Here is a 22,829-nt window from a genome sequence, read left to right as displayed (position 1 = left end):
CAATGAAAATCCAAAAATTACCTCTTAGCTGGAGACGACCGCGAGATGAAATTTACTGGCCCGCTACCCGACCAGGGAAATTTATCGTGAACTCAGTCTACTCCAGAAGGGATACAGGTGAAGGAAAAAGGAAGAGCTTCGGCCTCGTCTGTGGGGAATGAGAGTTGGAGGTGGATATGTAAACTAGATATCCACTAAAAATTAGACATTTTTTGTGGAGGTGTTGCAAAAATATTTTACCGATGTTTGCCCTATTGCATGGACGGGGTGTGGAAGCTGCAGAGGGATGTCCAAGGTGTGGATGGGGAGAAGAAACAGTGTTACATGCACTCGTGACATATGAGAACGCGAAACATGTATGGAAAAAGTATTTCGGCCCAGATAAACGATGGAAGGTCAGAGTTACATCTGCTGGTGAATGGTTTGAAGAACTACTGAAATTCCTACCAAAGGACAGCCTGGAAACTGTAATTATGATGGCATGGTTCGTGTGGTTCCAGCGCAACCACGCGGTGCATAATCTGACGTCTGAACTAGCCATTGATGTTTGCGGGAAGGTGGCAGAAATGAGAAAGGAATGGAACCGGGCAAAACAAAGGGAAGTGCAGGTGATTGAGGGTGAGGAAACTGCTGGTGAAGTGTCTGTAACCCCCGTGACTGAACAGTCTAAAGCGGATCAGTGGCGGTCGTTAATGGCTCCCTTTGTGAAAATAAATACAAATGCTACTTAGGTCGATGGTCTTAATTGCGGATATAGTATAGTTCCGAGATGATACCAGCGAAGTGCTGCCGGCAGCCGCAATTCCGGGTACTGTTGTGCTAAACCCAGAAATTACAGAGTTCTTCGCGGCTGTGGAGGGACTTCGAATGGCCCGGGACGGTGACTGGAGGCGAGTGATTTTTGAATTAGACTGCAAGCTATTGATTGATGCGCTACAAGGCAGCGGACAGCCACTTGGAATGGGTTCAATGATCTTTGAGGACATAATATACGAACTAAATCAGTTCAAAGAGATCAAGCTATCCCATGTGAAACGCAAGGGTAGTACCGTTGCACATGAGCTTGCTAGACGAGCACGATTGATAAAGGAGCCTATAATTATGATTGAAGATGTACTAACTGGTATTGATGTGTTCTGGTTAGCTGACAAATGTAACGTGAATTTGTGTTAATACAATTGTATTTTTCCCTCAAAAAAAAACTTTAAAAATGTTTTACGTTAAGTCAATTTTGTACTTTTTAGACTAGGGATAAGGAATAAAAAATACTATGAATGTCTAAAATAATACGATTTTACTTTTAATATATTACGATTTTACTTTTGTCAGTCATGAATCTTGTTATCTACACTTTACATATGCTTCATTTTATTATTAATTAGTAACAGATCACAAATATATAAAAAGACGTGAAAAAAGTTATACTGTATTTTGTACGAATAGAATAAAAAAATAAATATTTTGTCGAGTTTAAAAACATTAATTTTCAATTCTATTATTTAAGCACAAAAAATGTGATTTTTTTTTAAAAACAACTAGGGCAAAATAAGAAACAAAATAGTTTTATAATAAGGTCTGGGATTGATTCAATTTGTTATAGGTAAATTGTTCTTTTTTTTTTTGTCTATTAAGAGTAAAATAGCACAATTTTAGATGTTAGCGGTAAAATTGATTATTATTCAAGGATAATGTGCAAAAATATCTCAAGTACTTATAGTCAAGAGCAATTTTATCTCTAATGTATAAAATGATGCAATTTTACTCCTAATATTGAAAGTAAAGAGCAATACTCCTAACTTTGACATGTTTGGTCAATTTCACACGTCATTATAAAACACATATATTTTGTTCGCTATTCTACATCAATTGCATATGTGTTGGTTTTAAAAGAAGCTTTCCAACTTGTATAAATACAATATATTTTTTTTTCACGTCTAATCATATGTCCGTAATCTGTTACTAATTGCTGATAAAATAACGTATATATATAGATACTAGATTTATGACTATTTTAGACGTTAAGATATTTTTACAACTTATCCTATTATTTATTATCGGGTGAAATGCAACATTGGTTACTGAACTTATATGATTATCTCAAAATGGTCTCTCAATTTCAATTTGTCTCAATAAAATCACTCAATTTTGAGTTTTGTATCAATTAGATCACCTCAGCAATTTCATTAATTATAAGGCATTAGAATTATAACATTGGTGACACGTCAGCATGAATCAACTCAGATCTTTGGCCGAAATGACACATGACATCCATGTATGTGTCATTTGCTTGTTGCGTATCAATTATTTTTATGAAAAAAAACAAAGGCTTAATACATCATTTGCCCCCTGAACTTGTCCAAAATGGTTGATTGGCCCCCTGAACTTTTAAAATATCTCGATAGCCCCTGAACTTGCATAAAATGTTCAGTTAGCCTCTAAACTTGCGTAAAATGTAATCAATTAATCATTCGGTTGTAAAAAAGTAAGTCAAATGCGGAAAATATGTTACACGTGCCTTATAATGTTATTACATACTTCACAAAATAGATTAAAACATGTTAAAAAAGAATTTCTTACTTATTCAACTATAAAACATTTTCTTCTCTAATATTATAATCGCATACGGTAAACGTTGTTGTCGTGTGACCAAAAGGTCACGGGTTCGAGTTTTAGGAGCGACCTCTTGTCAAATAAATTGGCAGGGGAAGGCTTGCCCCCAGTACACCCTTGTGGTGAGACCCCTCCTCAGACCCTCGCTCAGCGGGGATGCGTAGTGCGACCGGGCCGCCTTTTATACCCGATCTTGGTCGTTTTACTTTTTTAAGATGTGTGCAACATATCTTCCGCATTTAACTTATTTTTTTTACAACCGAGTGATTAATTGATTATATTTTACGTAAGTTTAGGGGGCTAACTGAACGTTTTATATAAGTTCAGGGAGCTATCGAGACCCTTTGAAAATTCAGGGGGCCAATCAACTATTTTGAACAAGTTCAGGAGGTAAATGATATATTAAACCCAAAACAAAATTTAAATTTGTTTTTTATAAAAATAACCGTCACGTGTTGTTTCAGTCAGAGAAACTTATGCTTGCTTGTAATAGGATATCATTTTGATGTCTTTTAACCATTAAAATTTAAAATTGAATGATGATATTGAAATAAATTTTGAGTTAAGTGCCGCACTTATTATTATTATTATTTTAGTCTGTCTTCTACCGTTTCTCTTATCACAAAACTGCAGTTCAGAACTGAACGAGGCGTTGTTCATCTACTCCGTTTCTCTTTGGTAATTTTCGAATTGCTTAATTTTACAGCTGCTTTTGTTCCATTTAGAGGTGAAAATTCACTTTCATTTGCTGTAATTATCATCTTTTCTTATCTCCTGGTTGAATTCTGTGCTAATTCGAAACGATTTGATCAGAATATATATGAATTACATGGGTTTCATTGTTGATTTAACTATATCTCCAGTTTTATCAGTGTTCCTTATCGAATTGCGATTGTATAGCGGTCTGTGTTTTCGAGCATATTCTACTTCTTTGCTTCCTGTTGTCCTTATCTATACTAATATTGAATCAAATTAGTTGATCGAAAGTCCTCAATTCCCCGCATGTATTGTTCCAGTTTCACAAATTCAGCACTTAGAGCTGAAAATTCACTTTCATTTGCTGTTATTATTATCCTCTTTTCTAATCTACTGGTTGAATTCTGTGCTAATTCGAAATTATTTGATCGGAATATGAATTACATGGGTTTCGTTGTTGATTTAGCTATACATCCAGTTTTATCAGAGTTCCTTATCGAATTACGATCGTATAGCGGTTGTGTTTTTTAGCATCTTCTATTTCTTTGCTTCCTGTTCTTATGTATACTAATTTTGAATCAAATTAGTTGATCGAATTCTTAGATTATCTTCTTCTAGTCCTCAATTCCCCGCATGTTTTGCTCCAGTTTCACAAATTCAGCACTTAGAGCTGAAAATTCACTTTCATTTGCTGTTATTATTATCATCTTTGCTCATCTCCTGGTTGAATTCTATGCTAATTCGAAATGATTTGATCGGAATATGAATTACATGGGTTTCATTGTTGATTTAGCTATATATCCTGTTTTATCAAATTTCTCTATCGAATTATGATTGTATTAACTGTTGTGTTTTCGGGCATCTTCTATTTCTTTGCTTCCTGTCCTTATGTATACTAATTTTGAATCAAATTAGTTGATCGAACACCTAGATTATCTTCTTCTAGTCCCTAATTCCCCGCATGTTTTGTTCCAGTTTCACAAATTCAGCACCTAGAGCTGAAAATTCACTTTCATTTGCTGTTATTATTACCATCTTTTCTTATCTCCTGGTTGAATTCGGTGCTAATTCGAAATTATTTGATGGGAATATGAATTACATGGGTTTCATTGTTGATTTAACTATATTTCCAGTTTTATCAGTTTTCCTTATCGAATTACGATTGGAAGCATCTTCAATTTCTTTGCTTACTGTTGTCCTTATCTATACTAATATTGAATCAAATTAGCTGATCGAATACCTAGATTATCTTCTTCTAGTCCTCAATTCCCTGCATGTTTTGTTCCAATTTCACAAATTCAGCACTTAGAGCTGAAAACAAACTTCTATTTGCTGTTATTATTATCATCTTTTCTTTATCTCCTGGTTGAATTCTGTGCTAATTCGAAATGATTTAATCGAAATATGAGTTACATGGGTTTCATTGTTGATTTAACTATATCTCCAGTTTTATCAGTTTTCCTTCCTACATCTGCGTTCATCATGTCCTTGGAGTGTGGTGGATTTGCTGTATTTGTGCGGATTAGATTAATATATATTTTGTATTGGATCAGATGAGTCATTTTGGCTTGTAAATTTGTGAAGTTAAATCTGCTTAACCTTATGCTGTACACGTCAATGTGGATGGAGGTGCTTGGGACTGAAACCAAGTGCATTTACTATTTGTTCTCAGCTCTCCGAATTTCTCCAAAAAGCTTGATTGACCTCTGAATTTTCAAAGTGCCACGATAGTCCCTCAATTTGCTTAAAATGTTCGAATAGCCCTTTCAACTTGTTTAAGATGCAGTCAATTAATCCCTTGGTTACAAAGACTAAACTGTATGCTGAAGTTGTGTTGCACACGTCTTGAAAAAATCAAACGAGACACGTCAAATTTTGACTGACACTTAGGGAAAAAGAAAGGGGTTAATCATTATTATTATTTTACCGTGAAAGCATTAACTTTGTGAATTATGTAATAACATTGTTCACTTTTAGTAGTGTTCTAATAGTCTGGTACACTGGGAGGAAAAGTTGTTACAACTGAAGCAAGAGATATTGGATTTCACGGTGAAAAATAATAATCAACCCCCTTTCTTTTTTCCTACATGTGAGTTCAAGTTTGACGTGTCGTTTACACGTCAATTCATTTGACTTTTCCAAGGTGCGTGCAATACACCTTCCGCACGCAGTTCACTTCTTTGCTAATTGACTTTATTTTAAGTAAGTTGTCAAGACATTTTAAGCAAGTTGACGGGGCTATCAGTATACTCTGAAAGTTCAGGGGCCGATGATGTATTAAGCGTTTTGATTTTAATGGGAGGCAATAGTAGTTGTTTTTCATGTCTATTATCTTGTAGGAAGTATGTTGCTGCTGATATTGGTTCGTATTCCTTAGAAATGCCATGTGAAAATGGAAGAATGTTCCTTCAATTGTGTAAGCATGTTGTCTTTTATGTTCTATTTCCTATGTTGCACGGAAACAGAATCTGAAACAGAAACGCTAATGAAAGAAGAGTTTCCGTGCAACACAGTCTATTTCTCATGTCAAATACTTCTGGAAATGCAGATCCCCTAATTTATGCAGCTGAAATTTTAAAATTAACATAAAATGTTGTCTTTTCATCCACTTCCTCAATACTTATTTTTGGAGTCTCATTCTTTGCAGACTTCTAATGTCAAATAACCCCCAAAATGACACTCTAGTATCAGTTGATAACGCAATTGGCAAGCTCCCTGATCATCTTCTGATAGAAATTTTTATCAGAATTCCCATAATAGAATGGGCTCAAGTATCTTGTGTTAGAAAGCAGTGGGCTAATCTATTTCTGGGAGAATGCTTGTGGCAAGCTGCTCTCAACAGAACTTATCCCTTTGCAGGGCAAGCTAAAAGATGGCCTGGACCTATACCACGAGGTTCGAGCAGAAGGTCAGTCTAGTTCCTCTTTTTTCACTTTCTTTTGTCCACTCTCTGGATTTTTGCTCGGTCAATGAAATTTTTATGGTTGTGTTAAAATGGTCATTCAACTTTAATTTGTCTCAATAAAATCATTCAAATTTGAATTTTGTCTCAATAAATTCGCTCCGCGACTTCAAGAGCAAAAAGACACCGGAAATATGATGTCAACACTAGTCAACTTTCACTGCTGACACGTGACGTTTCAGTCAGCTAGGTGGAAGTCATGTGTCGTTTCCATTAGCGGTGAATGTTGGCTACATCACTTTTCCACTGATTTTTTTTGCTTTTGAAGTCACCGGATGACTTTCTTGAGACAAAATTTAAATGATTTCATTGAAACAAATTGAAGTTGAGTGGTCATTTTGAGACAACAATGAAAGTTCATTCACCAATGGTGTATTTAACCCATTTTTGCTCCGTATAATGCTCCAAAGGAGCATGATTCCTTCACCATGGTCCGGTTAAAAACTATCCTAAATATAATCCTCATTTAACTAGAGTGATGTTGGACAAGTTTGTCCGTCTTTAAAAGTGTAAAGAAGTCGGATAAAGTTTGTCCGACTTCTTTACAATGTAACACGTCTCCCAATTATGTTTGGTAGCCTATAAAGAGTAAGAAGGGGGCCACTAGTAATAAAAAAAATAAGGGTTTTGATCAATGAAAAATAAGCATGATGAGTATTGTATGAAGAGGAGATATTGCTATTTACATTTACTTATATTTTGTTAAGAAGTCAGATCCGACTTTCTTGTTGCGAAGCCTAACCCAAGCTTAATGTTTGGGTTACACAAATTGTAAAGAAGTTGGAAGAGCTTTATCCCACTTCTTTACACTTTTAAAGTCGGACGAACTTTATCCGACTTCACCCTAGTTAAACGAGCATTATGCTGGGAATAATTTTTAACCGGGCCATGATAAAGGAATAATGCTACTTTGCAGTGGTGAATACAAGATTGGTACGTTGGGGAGCAAATTTACACGTGCATGCCTAATTTTTTCTTTCCTGAATCGAAATTGCTCAAATTTTTTTCGCATATATATGTGTTATCCTTGGAGTGGTTCAAAACCAATTTTTATGTATCAATGTAAAACTTCTCAAAATTAAACTAGATTTGGACTACAAAAGTAAGAGTGAGTTGAACAAACTTAGAGAAATTTATTGTCTATCATATATTAATGAAGTTGGATTTTGTAATTGAATACAAATTCAATAGGTTAATTAACCACTCCAAATCTTTGTCAAAAGCAGGGGACCAAAACCATCCATAATATGGGTAGTTTCAACGGTTGGGGCCCGGAACCATCCATGATAGAGTAGTTCCAACGGCCTAGGGCCTGGCCCCCTGGTCTCCGCCACTGCTCCATTATATAAAGCAAATATCCCTTTAAGGATTTTTGCTCAGAATAATCCTTTATTGGGTTTTCTGAAAAGTCTGTCCAACCTTTATGTATAATGCAGCACTTAGACTGTGTATTGCAGACATAAAATGCAGGATTCGCCTCTACTTTAAGTTATTTTCAATGCTGACACTTTTTCTAGTTTACCCATTAAACTATAACATAAAGTTGTCTAAGGTGCAAAATATCCAAACCCTTTTTTGTTTTGAGAATTTTCATGCAAACCTTAAAATATTGGCAATTTTATCAAAATTCTCATACTTGGTTAAAATATTACTGAAATGCAAAAAGCAATTGAAATATGATAACTTTTTCTCATACCGAAGTAATCATGTGCTATATTTTCTTAAATTTTCCATCTTAAAAAATGAGGTATCAATAGTTGTTTGAGAATGGTCATTCAACTTCAATTTGTCTCCATAAAATCATCAACTTTTAATTTTGTCTTAACAGAGTTACTCCACCAACTTGAAAATAAAAAAAAGACACTGGAAATATGACGTGGCTTCCGTGTTAGCCACACTCAAATTGCTGATGTGGCTAACACTTGGCAGCCACATATGCGGTAAAAAGCCAAGCAACTGAATATATCACCATTTTTTTTAATAAAACTTATTGACACGTGGCAGCTATGTATTATCTAGGTGGAAGGCACATGTCATTTTGGTTAACTGTGAAAGTTGTCTACTTCTTATGTGATAGTCACATCACTGTTTTTTTTGCTCTTTAAATCGTTAGAGTGACTTTATTGATACAAAATGGGAAAAAGAATCCTCTCACTATTATCTAATGTTAAAAGAAAAAAAAAAAAAAAAAAACTAACACATCTTTAAGGATTTTTGCTCAGAATAATACTACGCGTCCCCGCTGAGCGAGGGTCCGGGGAGGGGTCCCACCACAAGGGTGTACTAGGGTAAGCCTTCCCCTGCTAATTTATTTGGCAAGAGGCCGCTCCTAAGACTCGAACCCATGACCTTTTGGTCACACGACAATAACGTTTACCGTTGCGCCAAGGCTTGCCCTCGCAATAGCTTCCATTGAATAATTGAGAAAAAATCTTCTCTCACTATTATCTGATGTTAAAAGAAAAAAAAAAAAAAAAAACTAACACATGAGTGGTTCATTTTCTCATTGAATAATTGAGAAGGCAGGTACTGGATCTAGATCACTCAGTGGGACCAGAACAGGGGTTGAATTTATTTTATTTTCCTTTTCTGTCACTTTATGGTTCAGATATATTTGGATATTTTTCAGGAGATACGATGCTTTGTACATTAGAGCATCCCCAGTGTAAACATCGGTCACACGACAACAACGTTTACCGTTGTGCCAAGGTTCACAATATAATAATTAATTTAATACATACTATTATTCCAATAAAATTAAATAAATAAATTAAAATTATGTGGAACACATCGGTCACACGACAACAACGTTTACCGTTGCGCCAAGGTTCGCAATATAATAATTAATTTAATACATACTATTATTCCAATAAAATTAAATAAATAAATTAAAATTATGTGGAACAAGTTGAGATAAAAAAAATTGCTTATTATTTGAGATATTAAATAATTATAGATAAAATATAATGTTGAGATAAAATAAATAATTACAGATACTTTGAAACTAAAAGATCAAGGGTCATTTTTAGAGTTTCAAACTAAAATACTCTTTTTTTTTTTTTTTTTTTTAAGTTGTGCGCAATAAGAAAACCTTCAACCCATCTCACCCATGTGATTCGAATCCATGATCTTTAGGATCATAGGTAAACTCTCAACCGATAGGCTAAAAGCTTCACCACGACTAAAATCCTCGCTTCAAAGTGAGGAACCTCGGTCATTTCTTGTTAGCAAAAAAAACCCACTAACATGGGTTTGACAATTTGTTTAATTATCGAGATTTTTCTTTTTTGAAATTTACCTTCATTTTATTTTCCTTTTCTGTCACTTTATGGTTCAGATATACTTGGATACTTTTCAGGAGATACACTGCTTTGTACATTAGTAAACACATCTTTGCTTTGGATGGTGAGATAGATGAGATTGTGGGCCATGCTTATTTGTTTCTAAAAGAGCAACTTGAACTTTCCACCATGCCACCTCTTTCTAGCATTCTTCACGGGACAATTATAGGTTTGCTCTTCGCTTTCACTGTAATATTCTTTGGGTAAATTACATCCATTGCCACTGAATTTTACTCATTTTTACAGTATGGTCACCATAAAAGTTACTCAACTTTACATTTTATTACACTTTTGGCCACTAAACTTTAATCAACGCCTCAAAATAAGAAATGTACAAAAATTAATGATATTCTAAGCAGTTTTAATTCTCGAAAGATTTCGCTTTGAGGTCATATTTAGGTGTTGTTCGGTTAGGAGAGAGAAAGTGATTTTTAGAGAGATCGTGGTCCAAAAAATGGTGATTTTGGAAAATAAAAAAAGTGGTTTCATGGTAAATATCGTTCTGAACAACTTTAATTCTTGAATATTTTTATTTTGAAGTCGTTATGGATCATTTTGAGGAGTTAGTTAAAGTTTAGTGGTCACGTGATTAACAAAGTGTAAAATTATGTGATTTTTATATTACATTTTGAATTTTAGTGTCTATACCGGGAAAATGATTAAATTTCAATGGCAATGGGTGTAATTTACCCAATATTCTTTGTTCCTGTATCATCTTTCACTCTTCAAACTGACAAAAAAAAAAAAGAAAAATCAATCTATCTTTATACACACTAACTGAGCACATTGATCCCCATTTACTTGTCAAGCTTAGAATGTCAAGCTCAATTTCCTAAGGCATCTAAAAAATGTGGAAACAATCTGCACTCTAAGTGGTTGCTTCAATAGTACTAGAATTTTATGGCCTAATAGTGATTTACAATATATGTTGTTTATATCCTTATCAAGTCCATTTCTTTTGTAGCATTTACCTATATTGCAACATAAATGGAAACCGATACCGGAAAACATTATTTTTAAGAAAAATTAGCTAGGACACCGTAATGGAAACGGGAAAAGAAATAGAAATGGATATGAAACATGGAAACACTATTGTAGAAGAGTTTCTGTGCAATATAGACATCACCTCTGTAGTAGAAATGCTCTGGCTTTATGTGTTGTTCTTGCGCCAAGAGTGGTTGTAACACCCTGCCCAATACCATGTAGATATTGTCCGCTCTAGATATTGTCCGCTCTGGTCCAAATCTAATACCTTAGGCCTCACGGTTTTAAAACGCGTCTACATGTATTGGATTCACACCTTACTAATAAGCCTCAATCACTCCCTCTGCACTTCCGATGTGTGATTCAGTTCATTCATGTCTCCATCGCCATCCGTTAGGACCACTCCTTGCTCAGGCCTTCTACCCCGGCGCCACCCACTCCGGACCGGATCATTAGAGTGGCCCTTGGGATACAATCCGAAAATCAAGTTAGTAATTAATTGGTATAGAGAGAATAATCGTAAAGTAGATAGAGCAAAGAGTTGAATCTTTTACTGCGGGGTGATGCCCCACCCCATATTTATAGGCCTTAAACGGAAACGAGAAAAGTCCTTGTTGCCCCTGGTTCTTTTTGGCTGCGGCCCTTAAGTTGGGTACGGAGAGCAGCCTAACGTCATTGGTGGGCTTAGGTCCTTCATGGAATGTTGTTGATGGGCTTTGAGGCCCAAATGCTCCATTGGTTAGTTTATGCCATTATTATAACTTACAAATGATACATCAATGGATTAAACGCATCGTTAGTCATTGAGCTTTTATGGGTGTCTCAAAATGGTTCCTCAACTTCAATTTGTCTCAATAAAAATATTCAATTTCGAATTTTGTCTCAATTAAGTTACTCTGGCGACTTCAAGAGCAAAAAGACATAGGAAAAATGACGTGTTCACCGTTGACTGATACCTAGATGACCGAAACGATACTATTGATGTGGCAGTCACGTCACTTTCGGGTGTTTTTCAAATTAAAGTTGAATGACCATTTTGAAACAAAAATGAAAGTTCATTAACTAATGACGCATTTAACCCGTACATCAATAGTTAGTTTGTGCAATAAACCAGAAACGAAGTTTTATTATCTGACTGATGATGACATTTGGTTTTTGCAGATCAGTTTATTGCTTGTGGGAAATCAAGAGATACTGCCCATGAGCTTGCTTCCCAGATCTGGCTAGCTGTTCTCGACAATTTGGAGGAAACTGAGCATACATTTTTCTTGCTCAAGCGCCTAGCTCAAGAGGGTGATGTAAGTTTTCTTATTCATAAATTTGGTCTAAACCATACGCAGCCCCCTGAACTTGTCACTTTTGGTCATTTTGCCCCCCTGAACTTACGGGACGACCCATTTGCCCCTTCAACTATTTAAAAGTCGTATTAGCAACCCCCTGTTTTCATTATAACGAAAACAATTATGACATTTCTCAATGCAAGCACCAAGGTCATAATAAAAAGGGTTGTACACTACTAAAATAAGCTACAAATAAGGTTAGTATAGATAGTACACAAGTTCTCTTGTAAAAATTGCATATATGGTTATGCACTACTAAAACAAGCGGCAAATGAGATTATATATATGCAGGCTGGTTCCAATACTTCCATGAACACTTGTACTAATGTTGGAATTTCATTTTGTTTCCATTATAATGAAAATAGGGGGTTGCTAATACCACTTTTTAATAGTTGAGGGAGCAAATAGGTTGTCCCGTAAATTCAGGGGGCAAAATGACCAAAATTGACAAGTTCAGGGGGTTGCGTATGGTTTAGGCCCATAAATTTTATTAAATTACACTCCTAATCAGTTAGTCAACTGAAGTTTAGAATCTGTCTCACAAAGGCTCTGAACTTCATTTTAAAAATTCATTGGAATATTGACGTGGCATAGAAAATAGTTACTAGGAATAAAGACCAAATTTAACTCTAACGTTGAAAGAGAGTTGCAAATTTAACCTTAAAGTATGAAATTGTGCAAATTTAACCCTAACATTTCTGATTCGGGATATGAAGAAAGGGCTGAAGGCCCAATCGGGCAGATGGGCCCAGGGCCCAAGCACCCTCTATAAAAGCACAACTCACATTGAATGAGAGGGGGGTAATCATTTCTAAACCATTTAGCACCTTACTTTGAATATATTCTTTTGAACCGCTGACTGTCTTGCTCGTCGGAGGATCCGCAGGGACCATTCCCGGTGCAGGGACGACCCATCGGCAAGCTAGAGCCTCTCTCCGGAGATCAGGATCACGGTGTTCACATACCTAATTATTTGGTGCGGTGAGCGTGGACTACAAGTGACTCCGGATCTTCAGACAAGATGGAAACACCTAATGACTCGACACCAACGGCGCCGCGAGAAGTTGGAGCGGCCAGCTCCATGACGCACGCCGGAGGCATGGCCCAGAGCATTCCAGTATCCCCCAGGAACCTTGGGCCGTTATTGGAGGAGGTAGGCCCGGAGGAGGAGGAGGCCTTTAACGCCACTCAACTCCTCACTGCAATACAAGGTTTTCAGACGACGCAGGCCGTACACACGGCGGCTCAAATGAAGATCATCGACCAGCAGAGAAGCCTGCAGGAGGAAAATGCCAAGATTTGGCAGTACCTCAAGGAAGCAGCAGAGTTACAGAGGGAAGGAACGGCCCCGGAAGCAGCGATCGTAGCAGGAAGAGGGGCTGCAGCCACAGTCGCCGGAGAAGGCGAGGAGCGAGGAGCTGGAGCCGCAGCTGCAAATAGCGAAGAGTTGTTGGAGCTGAAAATCCAGCGTTTTCTCGACAAAAGGGCACTCGGGGGCGTAATGGGAGGCAGCGTTACATCCAGCAAAACGCCATTGGTGCAGAGGATTATCGAAAAGAGATTCCCGCGCGACTGGAAAGCTCCTCGATTGGCCCAGTACTCAGGGACCGAGGACCCCAATGATCATGTGGCGTCATTCATGAGTATCATAAATTTATACTCAAAGGACGAAGACATCATGTGCAAGGTCTTCCCCACCACTCTCTCCTCCAGCGCGCAGGAATGGTATCGGGGACTTGCCCCGGAATCTATCGATTCGTTTGATCTCTTAAAAGACCTTTTTCTCTCTCGGTTTGCCGCAGCGGCGAAGGTTAGGAAAATCAGTTCGGACCTCAACGGCCTTAAGCAGCGAACGACCGAACCTCTGCGCAATTTCCTATCAAGGTTCCATCACATGGCATCGCAAGTCAAGGGCCTCAACCTGGAGGTGGCCCACGACGCCTTAGCAAAAGGGACCACCTGCGAGCCTCTCAAGCAGAAGTGTTTCCGGAAGATGCCCAGATCCTTCGAAGAACTAATGACCATGGCACAGACCTTTGTCTGATACGATGACTGTGACCGACCGGCCGGATATGAGGAAACAGAGAAGGATAAGGCCAAGGGTGACGCACAGAAGCAAGAAAGAAGCAGAGCAATCCCGGAGGCACGTGAGGATCTCCGGGTCCGCAGGGAGGCTCCGATGCCCTATCCCACCCGGGCCGAGCGCACCCACCCAGAGCGAAGAGGGGATCGGTCCAGGGGCAAAGAGGTCCACTACGCCACTCAACATCAGCCGCATCGGTATACACAGCAGGTCCCGATCGGTGATAAGGGCAAGACCCGAGCAGAAAAGGAGTACTGCAAGTATCACAGATCCTCCGGACATTCTACGGACAACTGTTTTCAACTGTAGAAAGAAGTCGAGCGAATCACGGAGCAGGGGGCGCCGACCAGGCCGGGCAGGCAAAGAGAGCAAAGCCCGAAACAACGGGAGACGGGGCGGGCGGAAGAATCAAAGAAACCAAGGTACCATGGAGAGATACACGTAATCAGGGAGGGAGCGCCGGCATTCTCCGCACGGCCTGATGGCTCTCGAAAGAGAAAGGCGAGCGGGCAAACATTGACGGTGCAGCCCCCACTCCGGACTAATCACTCGGAAGCCCTAGTGGTCACCATGAGCATAGCAGGTTTTAAAACTCATCGAGTGCTTGTCGACACCGGGAGTTCGGTGAACCTGCTCACATGGTTCGCACTCCGCGCTATGAAAAATGCTCGCACTGCCCTCCGGTCAGGGACTTTCCCTCTGGTCGGCCTGTCAGAGATCGAGGTGCCGGTGAAAGGAGTTATTGCACTACCGACTAACTTGGCCGAAGAGGTTGAAGGGGTCGAGCAGGCCGCGGAATGGGTTGTGGTTGACATCCCCCTAGCTTACAATGCCATTATCGGGAGGCCTCTCCTGGCCGCCCTGAGGGCCATGGTGGATATCTCCGAGTTATGCCTGACGATTCCCTCCCCTCGTGGAAGGATCGCCGTCCAAGGTGACCGTATGCTGGCCAAAAAGCTACAGTGGGAGGCGACTCAACCTCGAGCAACGCTCTACCTGGAGGACGGACTGATCGACGTGAGGGGATACAATCCCGTACCCATTGAGCCTGTCGGGGATTGTATCCTCGGAGACGGCATGACGGTAAAAATGGGAACGAAGCTCGCTTCCCCGATAGCCGAGGAAATCAAGGCCGTCTTAGAAGAGCATTCAGATGTGTTCGCTTGGCGCACCGAGGACATCACGGGGGTCGCACCTGAAAGCGCAATGCACAAACTGAATATCGACCCCTCCGTCGAGCCTATCAAGCAGAAGATGAGGGTACAGGCGAAAGACAAGCAAGCGGCAGTGAAGCAAGAGATCGACAAGCTCCTAGCTGTAAAATTTATCCGTGAGGTAAACTATCCGAACTGGCTTTCTAACGTCGTACTTGTAAAGAAAGCCAGCGGAAAGTACCGTATGTGTGTAGAGTTCACGAATGTCAATAAAGCCTGTCCCAAGGATTCTTATCCGCTGCCTAACATAGATCAACTCCTGGATCTGACGGCTGGTCGAAAGATCCTGTCGCAGTTTGATGCCATTGCAGGTTTCCAGCAGATCCCTCTGGACCCAGCCGACGCGGAAAAGACCTCCTTCATTACGCATGAGGGAACGTATTGCTATAATGTCATGCCCTTCGGTTTAAAAAACGCAGGGGCCACATACCAGCGTTTGATGGATAAGATGTTCGCTCACCTCATCGGTAAGACCGTACAGGTTTACATTGACGACATGGTGGTCCTAATTTCCGAAGAGGATGACCATTCGCGAGATTTAGCGGAAGTATTCAAGATCTTCAGAGCCTATAACCTCAAGCTCAACCCGGAGAAGTGTTTTTTCGGAATTCGCAACGGAAAGTTTCTGGGTTGTGTAGTGTCGGAGAAAGGCATCGAGCCTAACCCCGCGAAAATAGAGGCCATTTTAGCAATGGAGCCACCACGCGACCTGCAAGGCGTGCAGAGGCTCAATGGAAGGATCATCGCTTTGGGACGTTTCATCTCTTGCTCGGCTCAGCGATGTCTCCCGTTCTATAAGGCAGTCAAGAGGGAGCACCCCTTTAAGTGGTCGACTGATTGTCAGGCCGCATTCAGCGCCATAAAAACTTTCCTCGCAACTCCCCCCTACTCTCGGCGCCAAAACCTGAGCGGGATATTCACTTATATTTCACTATTTCGGATGAAACGGTAGCCATCGTCTTAACCCAGGAGGAAGGGACGGAGCTTTTTCCGGTATATTTCCTGAGCAAAGTGCTGAAGGGAGCTGAAATCAGGTACTCCGAGGTGGAAAAAGCTCTATTTGCCATCACACAAGCTTCAGAACGCCTGAGACCATATTTTCAAGCACACACGGTCATCGTCAGGACGAATTATCCGCTGAAAAAGGCCGTCCAAAGGCCGGAGGTTTCCGGGCGCATCACAAATTGGTCTGTTCGTCTCTCCCAGTTTGACATCCGTTTTGAGCCGAGAACGACGATCAAGGCTCAGGCCTTATCGGATTTCATCGTCGAGTTTTCCGGCCGCGCAACCACCGAGATTACGACGGCGCCGCCTCGCTCGGGCGATGTCTGGACAATGAGCGTCGACGGGTCATGTGCTCCTGGACGGACAGGCGCCGGGGTAGCCATTCAAGGACCCGGCAACCTTCATTTACGATATGCCGTCCGACTAAATTTCCCGACTACCAATAATCAAGCCAAGTATGAGGCCCTAATCGCCGCCCTCCGACTATCGAAGGCAATGGTCACCGGCAAATTGACAATATGTTCGGACTCGAAGCTGGTAGTTAGCCACGTCAGCGGAGCTTATCAAGCAAAGGACCCCATAATGTGCCAATACTTGACCCTCGCCACGTCCCTACTCAATGATCTGAAGAGCAAAGGGGTAACCCTAGATCTGGTGTTAGTCCCGCGAGAAGAGAACGAAGAGGCAGACGCTATCGCTGCTCTTGCGGCAGGTGAGCAATCTAGTGACCCGCTCACCTTGCTTGAGAGTACGAGCGCCCCGGATTTTCGCACTGAGACCTTGCTACAGATTAACTCTGGGGAGGCCACGGAAGGAGGATGGAGAAGCTCGATTATCGAGTACCTTCAGGACGGGACTCTGCCAGCAGATCGGGCGGCAGCATCCCTGATTGTCCGGCGTTCTTGGCGTTATGCATTACAGAATGGCTTACTCTACCGCAAATCGGCCACGCATCCCTGGTTGCGTTGTATATCTGAGAACGAGGGAGATCACTGCCTGAAGGAAATTCACCAAGGTGTCTGCAGCTCGCATCAAGGAGCCCGAACAATTGCAAAGAAGGCCCGGCTCCAGGGGTTTTACTGGCAGACCATGGACTCCGACGCAACGCGTTTGGTCCGCAGTTGTCAGGCTTGTCAACTACACGCCAATACTCATCATACCCCAGCGGCCCCTTTCAAGGGTATCATCACACCATGGCCTTTCGCGGTATGGGGCATTGACCTACTCGGCCCTTTCCCAATGGCTTTAGCACAAAAACGCTTCGTGGTCGTGGCGGTCGATCATTTCACCAAATGGATCGAGGCTGAAGCCCTAGCCAAGATAACCGCTGATAACCTCATCAACTTTCTCAAGCGAGCTATCATTTACCGTTTTGGGGTCCCCCATTCGTTCATCACCGATAATGGGAAGCAATTCGACTGTGGCCCGTTTCGCGATTTTTACGCGGACTGGGGAATCAAGGGCCGATACACATCGGTAGCTCACCCTCAGAGCAACGACCTCACAGAAGTAAGCAACCGCACGCTCCTTTGAGGGATTAAAGCACGATTAACCAATCAAGGCAGGGGATGGCCTGATCACATTGCGGCGATCTTATGGTCATACCGCACTACCCCGCACACTGGGACTGGGCGCACCCCTTTTTTCCTCGCATACGGATCAGAGGCGATGGCACCATCTGAAGTCATTCTCCGCTCCCCTCGACAGGCAGATTATGAAGAGCGCGACAACAGTGCAGAGCTGAAGGAAGCCAGTGACCGACTCGAAGAAGAGCGCCTTAACGCCCTATTACACATTACGACCCATAAGCAGAATATCGCGCGATATCACGATAGAAGGGTTCGCCCACGCATGTTTCAGGTCGGGGACCTGGTGCTCCGAGACGCCGCAGCTGCGCAGTCCCCGTTAGCTCAAGGAAAGCTCGGCCAATCATGGGAGGGTCCGTACAAGATTGACACTGTTCTCCATAATGGAGCTTATAGAATTGCCTCTCTCGAGGGGGTAGTTTACGACAATAGCTGGAATGTCCAAACTTTAAAAAGATATTATCAATAATATGCGGGCTACGTTTCACAAAGCATTGGATACATTAACACAGTTAACGATTCTAGGCGATCAGAACCCTAACGTGTTCTCCGCCAATCAAGCATTCGGATTGCTCATCGGACAGGCTCTTCGATCAAATCGAACGCCTTCCTCATCGTCTAACTCACTTAGTTAATGATTCTAGGCGATCAGAACCCTGACGTGTTCTCCGCCAATCAAGCATTCGGAATGCTCATCGGACAGGCTCTTCGATCAAATCGAACGCCTTCCTCATCGTCTAACTCACTTAGTTAACGATTCTAGGCGATCAGAACCCTGACGTGTTCTCCGCCAATCAAGCATTCGGAATGCTCATCGGACAGGCTCTTCGATCAAATCGAACGCATTCCTCATCGTCTAACTCACTTAGTTAACGATTCTAGGCGACCAGAACCCTAACGTGTTCTCCGCCAATCAAGCATTCGGAATGCTCATCGGACAGGCTCTTCGATCAAATCGAACGCATTCCTCATCGTCTAACTCACTTAGTTAACGATTCTAGGCGATCAGAACCCTAACGTGTTCTCCGCCAATCAAGCATTCGGAATGCTCATCGGACAGGCTCTTCGATCAAATCGAACGCCTTCCTCATCGTCTAACTCACTTAGTTAACGATTCTAAGCGATCAGAACCCTAACGTGTTCTCCGCCAATCAAGCATTCAGAATGCTCATCGGACAGGCTCTTCGATCAAATCGAACGCCTTCCTCATCGTCTAACTCACTTAGTTAACGATTCTAGGCGATCAGAACCCTAACGTGTTCTCCGCCAATCAAGCATTCGGAATGCTCATCGGACAGGCTCTTCGATCGCATCGAACGCCTTCCTCATCGTCTAACTCACTTAGTTAACGATTCTAGGCGATCAGAACCCTGACGTGTTCTCCGCCAATCAAGCATTCGGAATGCTCATCGGACAGGCTCTTCGATCACATCGAACGCCTTCCTCATCGTCTAACTCACAGTTAACGATTTTAGGCGATCAGAACCCTAACGTGTTCTCCGCCAATCAAGCATTCGGAATGCTCATCGGACAGGCTCTTCGATCACATCGAACGCCTTCCTCATCGTCTAACTCACTTAGTTAACGATTCTAGGCGATCAGAACCCTAACGTGTTCTCCGCCAATCAAGCATTTGGAATGCTCATCGGTCAGTATCATAGACAAAACCCTATCTCATTCTCCGCTAAACCAAGCAATTCAAATAGCCTCAAAAACCTCGGGCAGACACAAAATACAGAAGTTTTCAAGACTTCACAACGCCACAATAAACCGGCGGAGTACAGCGATAACAATCTTACATCTCAAGCAAGGAATACATAAAAGTCAATACAGAGGCCGCTAAGGCCACACCAAGACAGAAATCGCACAAGCAATTCACATAGGCTTCGGACGGTCGGGGTCCGGAATTTCCTCCTCGTCCATCAAATCTTGATACATCGCTCTCCAGTCCACGCACTCATCGGTGTTATGACCATTTTGCCTATGATACAGACAGGCTTTGCCCACATGGGTCACTCGATGTTTGGGATTAGCAGGAACGGGACCCAGGCTCCCTTGCCTCGCAAATTCCAGGAAAACAACGCTTCGCGGTTTTAGGGGATCGACGAAAGTCGGCCCATAAGGACGCGAGGGGGAAGCATGGCGCCCTACCCGACGATACTCCACCTCATGGGGTAGATTCAACACCCTTTCCATCTCGTCCGCTAGAAGCCTCTTGATCCAAGAAGGATGCGGGTTGAGCACCGGGGCGACAGTCTCGTCAGGAAGAAGGTACCCGATGCCCTCGTGAGACCAGATTTTCTTTTCCGTGGAAGAATGTGCGCTGACAGCAACCTCACAAGAATCAGTGAAGGATCCGGTGTAAGGCATGAAATTCTCACTCTCCACTTTTCTCCTTTGCGGGACCGAATCCCGGTTCAGCCAGACAGGGGACAAGTACCTCACTTTTCTCGCCACATCGTTCTCCTCAGACGGAGGGCAGTAAACGTAAGGATGCGGCATCGCTGATATGGCCTTCTGGACTTCCAGCACCCGAGCCGGATCGACAACATCTCGAAGTGACATTCTCCAAGCAAATTAGTTCAAGAAGGTAGCAAAGAAATAAAAACAAGTCGCCAACCCATATTACAATAAACCGAAACCTATTTATAGCAGGTCGAGGAAAAGACATGAAAGACTTCACAATGCACAACAATCACATCAAGCAGAGAAAACATCATTAGGTGCAAAAAGATATCCCAAAAAAGATCCAAATTGTACGAACAATCATTACATCTAAGATTTCAAAAAACAGACTCCCTATTACTTCTTAAAACGGCTGCAAAATTCAACAGACTTCGCCTGGGCAGCTTTGTCATAGATGTTCGGAGCAAAAATCACCTCCGGAGGCACATTGTACCCCGCGGAATGAGCTGCGGTGATTAGCATCATGCGGTCTAATTTTACTAGTTTTTCCTCGCGTTGGCCTGCCAGAGCGCGAAGATCGGCAGCTTCTTTGCATGCAACCTCCAGTTGTCGCTTGAGAGACTCGTTCTCCTCGACCAGCTCTGCCACGCGTCCCGTCTTCTCCTTCATAATCTCCGCTACACGGCGAGTCCACCCAACCGCCATCCTTAGCAACACACGATACGCACAGATCTCCTCGACATCTTGCTTCAAACGCTGCGAGAGTTCCACCCGACCGGCTGATTCTACCTTCAGCTTCTCTGACAAAACCGTTATCTCAGCCTCGCGACGATTTAGAAGCTCCCGCGCAATCGTCAACTTTTGGTTCGCCTCCTCAAGATCGCTGACAGATCTTCGCAAACCCGCTTCCATATCACGAAAAGCGTTTTCATCATTAACGCACATGTCGAAAACTCGGGTTGCATTTTGGATAGCCTGCAGGTAAGAATGAAGGTGAAGATAAGACGCAAGAAATAACACAAGGCTGAGAGAACGAATAGCAGAACTCACCACACCGAGGGCCGATAAGGTCTCCAGACCCAAGTTCATTTTCGAAACCCCATCCATCTGCTGTTGCTCACCAGGAACCCGGGCCACACGAGCCATCGCGCGATCCAGGTCGGAGCTCATCATATCAGAATGCACCGACAGATCCATCACGTAATCCTTGAATTTGGAAATTTTCATTTCCATTCTCTTCACCATTTCCGGATGATCCCGTATCCGATCCGTCACATCCGAAGACATCCGGTTGGCACCATCAGAGCAAGGTTTCTCGCCACTTTCGCCGGCACCAGCGAGTACTTCCTCAGCGTTTCTCTCTCCGCCTACGTCTTCAACAACGGTTTTTCCAGTGTCCCTTTTCCTTTTTCGAGCAACCATCCCACGGCTTGGGCTACCAACTACCTCTTCGTCCAAAGCAATCATCTCCACCCCTCCCGCAGGCTCCTGGGCAGCTGAATCAATTACAGGTTTCCCCTGCGGGACATCAACCTCCCCGTCAGCACCTTCCCGGGCGGCGAGAACACCTCCCATGCTTTGCACCACTTGGTTCGCATTCTCGAGCGACGAGTACGATACCAACGACCCCGAAGCTCCTCCGAACGCCTCGTCAGCGGTCTCCAAACCAACGCTGAATTCGTTAGGGTCAAAATCCATACTGACACGGGGATCTCCTGGACCTGCACGCGCCGAAACAAAAAAACATCAGACTTCTAATTAATAAACACATTTCATACTGCATAATTAAACAAAGCAGAAAAATAATCCCAGCCCCTCACCTACGATGGCAACATTCACGGAGATTGCCTCCAATTCCGCCAGCTCCCCAGCTTTGAAGTTGTAGCCTTTTTTCCATTTCTCAAAGTCCGGCGCCGACCACCCTCTGATATCCGCCATTCGCCATTTATTCCAGATATAGTAGCCAGCAGCAAGGAAATGGCGAACTAGCTCGTCGACGTCCTGCTTATGATCTTTGTCTGTCGGGAGACCTTTCAAATACGTAACCAAGTTTTCCTCGAACGGAAGCATTGGTCGGGTCTTCAGCCACCGACTGGAATCCATGGGATCGTCATTCCACACGACCCGGAAAAGAAAAGCTCCATCGCGCTTCCTCACCAGAAAAAAGCGGTGACGATATTCAGACAGTTTATCCTTCAAACCACCCATCACTCTGAATTTCTGATGGGAGAAGGTGACATGCTGCGATCTTTGCCCTTTGCTCGGTTTAAAAAACTCACGGAAAACTAGACATGTGGCTCGGTATCCGGCGGAACGACACAAGGAGTAGAAAGCGACCATCATTCTCCAGCCATTCGGATGAATTTGGCCAGGGCACAGGTCGTATTCTTTCAATACCTCCACAAAGAAAGGCAGGAGGGGAAGCCGCATCCCCGACTCCAATTGCTCTTCGTAGATGATGAGCTCGTTCGGACAACCCGCATGGTGCGCTCTGGTTTCCTCGTTCAACGCCGCTAATTCATAAGGCTCCCCGAGTCGGTACACCGCAGAGATCGACGGAAGGTCATCCGCAACAATTATACTATGAGCATCTTCGACAACA

General features: G+C 42.6%; 1 protein-coding gene across 5 annotated transcripts in view; it reads left to right on the top strand.

The window, feature by feature from the left end:
* The first annotated feature begins 3,149 nt into the window (after nt 1-3,149).
* The window catches only part of LOC136220376 (uncharacterized), a 40,890-nt gene continuing 21,210 nt past the window's right edge, over nt 3,150-22,829 (top strand). For 2 of the 5 annotated variants that reach the window (XM_066008220.1, XM_066008202.1), the window contains exons 1-4: nt 3,150-3,288; nt 5,954-6,214; nt 9,606-9,778; nt 11,755-11,891. In XM_066008220.1, the coding sequence (XP_065864292.1) occupies nt 5,961-6,214; nt 9,606-9,778; nt 11,755-11,891 (564 nt within the window). In that variant the 5' untranslated portion in view covers nt 3,150-3,288; nt 5,954-5,960. Of the gene's footprint in view, nt 3,289-5,645; nt 5,723-5,953; nt 6,215-9,605; nt 9,779-11,754; nt 11,892-22,829 lie in introns of those variants that run through there. The other 3 variants (XM_066008210.1, XM_066008216.1, XR_010684518.1) reach the window with 3 other exon arrangements.

This window comes from Euphorbia lathyris, chromosome 1 (assembly GCF_963576675.1).
Source record: "Euphorbia lathyris chromosome 1, ddEupLath1.1, whole genome shotgun sequence".
Taxonomy (NCBI): Eukaryota; Viridiplantae; Streptophyta; class Magnoliopsida; order Malpighiales; family Euphorbiaceae; genus Euphorbia; species Euphorbia lathyris.
Note: the sequence above shows the minus strand (reverse complement) of the source record. Positions and strands in the feature narration are given on the sequence as shown.